Genomic DNA, 8,880 nt, shown 5'->3' on the forward strand with positions numbered 1-8,880 from the left:
TTCCAAGGGCTACTGGTAAGAAGTCCATAGGTTGTTTAAGTCTTAAGCAGGAAATTAAGGTTTCCTCCAAAAACCCTAGCAGCTCTCAGCCATATATAAACCCTCCAGGTCATTAGAATTTCGGCCTAAACATAAAGTTCTAACCCTAGCCGATTTTTCTAGTGTCTCTCCTCCTGGTCATTCAGAAGTTTTATTTATGTAAGGTTCACTGAAGATTGTTTTATATTTGTCTAAAGTTCTTAACTTGTTTTGGTGTCATCCCAACATATTTGTGACTAGAGACTAGATGAAGGTATCTTGTCCGAATTGATTATAAATCCATACTTGATGTAAAAAAACATTGAAAATGATTATTACCATTCTAGACGGTCCAAAACAGTAATCTTAATCTAAATCTTGATTTGAAAGTAGTGGACACCACCGTCCAAAAAATGTACCAATGCATAAATTTTTTATGTTCATGTTTATTAGTTTAATCTATAGTGAAACTATATTCAGGTTATAGATAATATTAAATTTGATTCATAATGTTAGTTATTATAAGAACTTGACATCTTTTTAACATTTTTTTTCATCATCACCCAACTAAAAAACACGAAATTTTTATCCATTTTGAAAGAGATTCTAAACGTCGTAAGTCATTTCATGATACATGCTACACCAATCAGAACCGAGTACCAACTTATCACACTCAAAATCAACAACATTTAAAATCTTTCGTAAATAACATAACAAATGCAATAGATTCTTGGTACAAGAGTTTGAATTCATTTAAAAATCAACGGTGTCGTTACACCTTTTCTGCAGCATCCAAAGTCATGATGGTGCTGAGGTTCATGGGTGATATGTAATCGGTAGTGCCAACCAAAATGTTTTTTACGATGAGTCTATTCGCTTTCTCTGATGGGTGGAAAGGATCCCAAAATGCATATATTTCCCTATTGGGACACAAATTCGATAATGGTGTGCATAGTCCGATTCCGTTGTATGGTCCTTGCCCGCAACATGCTATCTTCGCAGTAACAAATCCTACAAAGACATACATAAAAAGGGTGATTAACTTTTTAATAAAATATGCATTAGACCTAGCAAAGTATATATTGTGTCAGGTCGGTTAAAACATTAAACGGGTTGAGAGAGATTGATTGTAACCTGAAATTATCATGTCGTGTCAACCCGTTCAATTTTGTGGCGAGTTCATGTTAGGCTTTGGGTTTATGTCTTTTAACGTGACATGTTGTGTCGTGTAATGTTTCAACACTCAACATACTGACAGTCTAATAGTTTGGGAGGTGGAATTGAAAAAGTGAATAACCAGAAAGAGTAGTATTTAGGAGACAGAAGAACAAAATGTATAAGTTTAGAGGACAAAGTGGTAAGAGAGGAGATGGGGAGGCAGATGGGCGAGGTCACAAGGAGGAGATGGAATGTGAGAGGAAATAAAGACTGAAAATGAAGTTTTGGTTAAGGGCGATGAATTCGTTTTACATTACAAAACCATCAAATCCAAAGTTTTTTTATATCTATTTTGGTTTTGGTAAATCTAATTTACCTAATTACATATAAATAAAAAATATAAATATAGAGATCATTTGTTAGAAGTTTTCAACCCTGCCTTAATCGTTCAGTTTTCCGTGGTCATGATAACAGATTATTGAACGGGTTAAACTCTCCTACTCAAACTCATTATTTTGTTTGGAGTTCATGTCGTGTGAGCTTGTACGTAGTTGCCACATAACTTTTTTGTATCACTTGTGATTAGCATTTTCTTACGTGTCAATTATTTATTCAAATATATATTGGTCACGCATACAAATCATAGTGTTTTACTTTTTCTGTGTGAGCATTAGTCCGCTGATGATTTAGGAGACATACCATATCTTCCGGGGTCAGAGATGAAATCGATGCTGGATTGACGAATATTGACACCAATAAACGTAGTACTCCTGACCTCTCGGTTGAGATCGTCTAGCATTTCTTGGAGTTGTGGGTTAAACAATCCTGCTGCTCTCTGCAACTCAGCCGAACATTCTCCATTCCTGCTGTGTTGGGCTAGTTCCGCTGGCACACAACCTATTGGGCCCGTGCCCGTCACCAAAACCCTACGTAATCCCAATTCGTAAAGCCTCTGCATTCAAAAATAGATCGGTCAGTGGTGAAAATTTCAACATTTGGTTTGCAAGTTCTTTGATTTCTCAAGAGAAAAAGCCAGACAACGTCTTGACGTACATAATACGTCACTGACATGATGCAATTCAATCACGTCGAATCATGGCACCACAAATTTCTTATGCGATGTGATTTTACTTATGTTTGGTGGCCTCCTTAACTACAACGACCGAAATAGGCCACCAGAAGGATTCAACTCGTCAATTTTGATATAATGTACCCTCTTGGTCTGTAATAACTTCATATTAAATGCGTTTGGTACACTGAAAAACCTACTTCAATTCTATCTTTAGTAATAAAAATGCTGTCAGAAAGATGCATCTACCTCCTTTCTTTAGAAATAAATAAATTTCTGTACACCCCTTATATGCTTTTATTATGTTATATTATAATCAGTTGAATCGTCGAGTGTAGCAAAATAACATAGTTCTCATGTTCTTTAACATGCTTCAAATTAAGGGCTAATCATGCTCATGCATGTATTATATAAAAAACAATAAAGATGCAATGAACAGTAACTTTACCATTAGAATTTTCCGGTACTCGGAGATGACATATACGACATAATTGGGAAGTGCAAACTGCCGAGATCTTGCAGAAAAAGGGACCAAATAGTAGTTGTTCACAAAGTCATTGCCTCCCAAAGTCACGAGTGTTAAAGATTGGCTTATAAGCTTTTCAGTCTCTTGAGGACCGATTATATCACTCACCCTTCGCTTGTATTGCTCCAAGTTTGCCATTTGCATTGGCATCCTTATGATGTTTGCCTGCACCACATATATATATTATATCATATGAACCACAAATTCCGTAATTAATTCCAATAAAACATTCGTCTTAAAGGTTGCATGAAAGCCAGATTTAGATATTTTAAAATATTGAGGATACTCTGTTTGTGTTAGTGTGTTTGATATTATGCTTTAAGAGACTGGGAAAACGTGGGCTTCCTATCAACATGAAAATTGAAGGCAACTAAATCATAATGTTCAGGTGCAAGGAAATAATATGGAGGTCTAACAAGGACCTGTTTTATATATTATTACATCTTTACTTTAGAAAAAGAAAGCAACTTTAAGTACTTTGAATTTGAAGGTTGTTAGTTTTCCCTTAAATTTAAAGGTGTCATTTTGTCAGACGTCCAGTCTTTTTTGCATTGCTTTATCCAGCCCATACATTGGCAGACAATACATGTACAGATCTGAATTCTGAATTTATACGGCACGTGAAAAAATAGCTAGACGCCCTTGAATGAAGATCGAGTGTAATTAACTTACAAACTGGGCTCCGGTATCGTTGAGTACTCCAACTCCAGCAGAAGCAAAATTTGCTCCAACAAGTAACTTTTGACCAGTGAGCATAGGACTCAAGTATGGCAATGTTGATTCTGCACCTATGGCTTCACCTGGTGATAGTCAGATCTAATAAATAATTAGAAAAAAATAACAAAACAAAAAAAAAAACAAAGAAAGTTGTTAATTTGAATATATTTTAGCTCTACATATAACTATTACACAAAACGAGATAGCTTTGACGGAATTATAACAGACAATGTTTTAGGCCAGCTGGTACGTTCACTTATAAAAATATTAGAACGAGAATATTCTATGTACTGCTCATGCCTGATGCCTGAAAACGTTAATTCAGTTTTCTTGATATATATAAAATGCAACATATTAATTTATAGGTAAGAGACTAACAAAATGTCAGATCACGGAAACATGAACTTAACTGATAAGGTCAGGGATGTTCAGTCCGTTGGAGAAACGGCCGGTGGGGCGTCGAGTGGGATAATCGATCCCATAAGGCCTATTGTCTGCACGAGCTGTTGTAGCCAAGTAGTTGTTGTTCCCATTATCGACCAATGAGTCACCGAACACAAAGAATGTTCGAGCATGGGCTTGAAGAGCAACGTTTTTCAACATTAGCAAAGCTAAAAACAAGAACATCGCTTGTGATTTTAAGGTTGCCATTGTAGTGCCACACGATTTGGCTATGTAAGTAGGTGTAAGATATGCACATATACAAAGACTAAGGCTGCTTTTATAATGCTGCTGAAAGCAAGAGTTCAATGATGCCTTTTAATACGCAGCGGGAAGTATGGTGATATGACAGTAGACTAGGTCAAATATGTGGCCAATCCCAACTACACAAGATCGTGGTAGTTTTGGTGCATTTAATTACTCAGTAACTTTCTTTTCATTGTATACGTACATTTTGTACAGGAATCACTCTTTGGCTGAAATCTGTTAGTATTTTGTTTCCTTTTGGTTAGATGTTGAAATATGTGATTGTTCCAAGAGCTGTAGACATGGTCCATTTTGATATATATATATATATATATATATATATATATATATATATATATATATATATATATATATATATATATATATATATATATATATACACTAGCCGTTTACCCGCGCCAAGCGACGGGTACGAATAATTTTTTCATAAATTAGTTTTCTACAAAGGATTTATTCTTTTGCATAAATAATTTACTATATCTAAACAATTATATGTACAAACACATGATTAAATGTACATTATTTATCGTGCAATATTTCTTTAAATAACACACACTCTGTCTTTAAATATCATTTATAAATAAAATATATCTATATTGTACTTTTATTTGGATAATAATTCATCCTCGAGCCAAGTGGAGCATACATGAAGGATTGCGAGGCCACAATTATTGACCGGGGGACACCAAATTAGGTCTTTGGTTCAAGTCTAGGATGGCCCCGAATCTATTGTAGTCTGCCTCATGATGTGTTTGGCGAGTTTTCCATCTTTTTTAGATACTTGTTATAGGCCTGACGTAAATGGTCAAGAAGTTTTCATATTTATACCTTTTTTATGCTATTAGTTTCTCTTTGATAGGTGTTAGTTTTATTTGAGTAATTAATTCTCTTTTGATGAATGGTTATATTTACAAAGAACATATAGTTATATTTCAGAAACATGTTATTTACAAAGAACATATGGTGTTTCGGCTAATAGTTTCTTTTAACATATAGATTTTGTGTTTCATATTTTTGGGTTAGGGTTTTGGACTTAGAGTTTAGGATTTAAGGTTCAGTAAAAATGAGTTATTAAATCCACTGTAAGTTAGCTCTCTAACTAAACGAACATAAAGTTATGTCAAAAATCGATTAGTTTTAATATTTTTAATATCATATTGTGTTTATAAAATGATGTTAGTTTTTAATTATGAATATTAAGTCATATTGTTTCGGAAATAAACATACACTGCTATCTAATTTTATTAATTTGGTTTTTTGAGTACTAAATTGCTACCATATATGTTAATAAAGTTTATGCGTTCAAATTTCCAATATCGAGTTTCATCATGGACTTGTTATTCAATAATTTTAAGTATTAAAGAATAATTATTCTATTTAGATTTGTTTTAGGGTTTTTTGATAATTCAAAAACATACAATAGCATTAAATATAGGAATGACAAAAATCCCCATACCGGATGGGGAACCCGAAACCCGCACCCGTTTTGACTTGAAGCTGATCGGGGATGGGGATGTGAATGGGGAATCCCCGAATAAAAAAAATGTATGTGGGGATGGAGATGGGGATACCATTAATCCTCGACCCTAGACCCGCCCCCGATATATATTAAAATATAAAAATAATACAAAACATATATTTATTGTACAATTTACAATACATAATATTTAATCCAAGTAACCTAACTCATTAGTAATTACTTAGTTGAAAGCAATGATTTTTATAAACATGTATGCCAATGTATCATCAAAAAAGTAAAACTAAGCCCTAATCAAAATATGAACCTGTATTATTAATTTTATAAACAGGCAAAGAATAAATAGAAGGAAAAAAGAGGAAATGGTAGTGTAAACCCAATAAATGGTGTGGTGCTAATGACGATGGGATCTACAGGTGGTGTATAATGGAGTATATGATGGTACATGTTGAAGATAATGGCTATTAGGGATCTTCATGCAACCTCCAATCAAACTAAGATAAAATCATTGAATAAATGAACTGATTTTAATAGTTGTGTAACAAACACTCAAATGAAATAAAAACCACCGATTCCTTTTCTGCAATCAAAAATCATCAATTCCTACGCATCCAACAGAAAAATGTATAAAACGACACAAAATACTCTTTTATCCAACAAAAATCATTGATACGAACCTGGAGAAGGTGGGATTGATTGTGGTGGTGACACTTATTTTTTTTTTAACAGAGAGAGACGGAGGAGCGTTGGCGATGGCTTAAAACATTCATAGTTAGGGAATAGGGGGAGTTATGGGAGCTCTAAGCTAGGGTTATTCATGGAGAATACAACGACATAGTTGAATGAGTTTGTGTGACAACCCAAGTTGTCCCGTTACATTTCCCCGTTACCGTTAACGGAATATTCCACTGTATAAAAGTTCCGTTAATTAGAGGGCATCAATTTAATAAACATTCCATTTGATTACCTTTAACATGCCGTTAAGTCGTGATAAAAGGAAATAGAAACACAGGACACACATTTTCATTCATTTGGAAAATGTCAAGTTTTATTATTACGACCACTAAATCGGGTGCGACCAAAAGCCCCGTTTAACGGCAGTATCGGGTAAAATTTCACTGAGCCCCGACTGTGAAACCTATATATGGGTGAGTGGAGTCAAATGGGAGACTTTTTACACTCTCTCTCTATACTCTCTCTCTCTAGACCCGTTTTCGCCCCGAATCCGCAACCAAATGCTTCCAAATTGTAAGTCCGCTTACCCTAGCCTATTCTAAACGTATTAATTTATGGTTATAGCCCAAAAATCATCCAAGAAGGCATGGTATAAGGAGTTTACGGCCCAAGAACATTCTAGGGTCGTAAACCCCTAAAATGGTGCCAAACATGCCTCTAAACTTGTCCATAAGCTTGGAAATAATTAGGGGATATAGCCTAGGGGTGTTTAAACATTAAAATGCATGATTTTAGGACTCAAACAAGAGTTTACGGCCCAAGCACAAGCTTAGGCCGTAAACTCCTCAAAATCATGACAAAAGTGCCCCAAAACACTCCCAAACTCACCCTAGGGCTTATTACATAATTTAGGGACTTATCCTCTTGAGTTTAGACCCTTGAAACACTCCAAAATGAATTAAAGAAAGGAGTTTACGGCCCAGACTTGGTCAAGGCCGTAAACACCCTAATTCATGCCTAAAATTGTAGTTTTTGCCCCCCAAATGACCATAGGCTATTTCTATAAAATGCTAGAAAGGAATTAAGGGCTTAAACACAAGGAAAATGAGGGATTTCTTGGAGTTTACGGCCCAAGCATTATCTAGGCCGTAAACTCCCCAAAACCACCCTCAAATGTTGGTTTTAATCACCCAAAATGGCATCACACTTCATTAGAAATCACTAGAAAGGCATTAGGGGCTTGAAACATCACAAAACTCAATCATTTAGAGTTTACGGCCGTAAACTCCTTTAGGAGTTGTTCTTAGGCCGTAAACTCCATTATAAGGCCCTTAGAAACCTCAAACCCACTCATGCCTTTGAGGAAAAGTGCTTAGAATAATTCTATGAACAAGCTAGAAGCATCAAACACCCAAGAAATTGACCTTGGGAGTTTACGGCCGTAAACTCCCTTAGGTTGGGCCGTAAACTCCTTGTTTGGTCCATGTTGGTGTTTTAAATCCATTTACACACTAGATATGTGAGTATAGCAAAGTCCCACAGCTGATAGGAGACCCTTAGCACCCTTAAACACTACCCGGAACCCCAAACACTCAACCAAAAGTGTTTTCCACTCCTTTGAGTGTGTATAATTGTTTAATTAGTATATTATATGCTAATTGTATGTGAACATATGTTATCATATGTTAAAATAGGTCCTTGTGTGTGTTCAAGTCCTTGCGTGACCCCTAACGCCTAAACGGCACTACCGTCGGACCTACTTACACCAGGTGAGTTCATACCCCTGAATGAACCTTTTAAATGCTCTTAAATGTTTTTATAGGGGGGATTACAAGTTAAACATGCCAGTTATCATATCAATCACATGTGATTGATAACCCGCATGCACAAGATTTTACCACTGTACACTGTTTTACCGAGTAGGACACTGTAAATGGCTTTCAAAAAGGGTTTTTAAATTGTTCAAGTTCTTACTTTCATAGCTTATCAAAGATTCATTTTCAAACTGATTTATAAAAGATTCCCAAAGATTTCTAAAGGCTTTCACACCTATTTTATCAAAGAATACAAATGCGATTTTTCTGAGTAATAAAGTCTTCAAAGGTTTTCATGAATACTTTTAATTGTTAGATACCGCTGCTTCGCTTATACTTATTTTATACTCCTACTCCGTAAGGCTTTCGCTTATACCTGAAGTCACTTATACCTGTTGACGCTTATACTTATTCACCCTCTCACTTAGTGATATGAGTCTACTTCACTTATACTTGATACGCTCTTACTTCACCTGTGGTCATCTCCACTTCGCGATGCGCTTATACTTATTCAACACTTATACTTCACTTGCGACCGCTCCTACTTCACTTGTTAGACACTCCTACTTCACGAGAATCACTTTTACTTGATACCCACTCAAGCATAGTTAGATGTATGTCTGTGCTTGTGTAGACGCATATAAATAATGGTTGAAGGACTTAGGAAGGTTTGTCCGCCCTATTTCCTTTTCTTCGTTGAGATGTGGTCTGGTGGGAT

General features: G+C 35.5%; 1 protein-coding gene across 1 annotated transcript; it reads right to left on the minus strand.

The window, feature by feature from the left end:
- Window positions 1–706: 706 nt before the first annotated feature.
- Window positions 707–4,198, minus strand: LOC145066418 (GDSL esterase/lipase At5g33370-like). Its single transcript, XM_079013659.1, has 5 exons — window positions 3,899–4,198; window positions 3,444–3,571; window positions 2,694–2,936; window positions 1,876–2,128; window positions 707–1,029 (listed from the first exon to the last, which is right to left on the minus strand). The coding sequence occupies exons 1-5, from the start codon at window positions 4,137–4,139 to the stop codon at window positions 791–793; spliced, it is 1,104 nt and encodes a 367-aa protein (XP_078869785.1). The 5' UTR covers window positions 4,140–4,198; the 3' UTR covers window positions 707–790.
- Between the last annotated feature and the right edge of the window lie 4,682 nt (window positions 4,199–8,880).

The sequence above is a fragment of the Lactuca serriola genome, chromosome 8, assembly GCF_051521515.1.
Source record: "Lactuca serriola cultivar US96UC23 chromosome 8, Lser_US96UC23_V15, whole genome shotgun sequence".
In the NCBI taxonomy this organism is placed as follows: domain Eukaryota; kingdom Viridiplantae; phylum Streptophyta; class Magnoliopsida; order Asterales; family Asteraceae; genus Lactuca; species Lactuca serriola.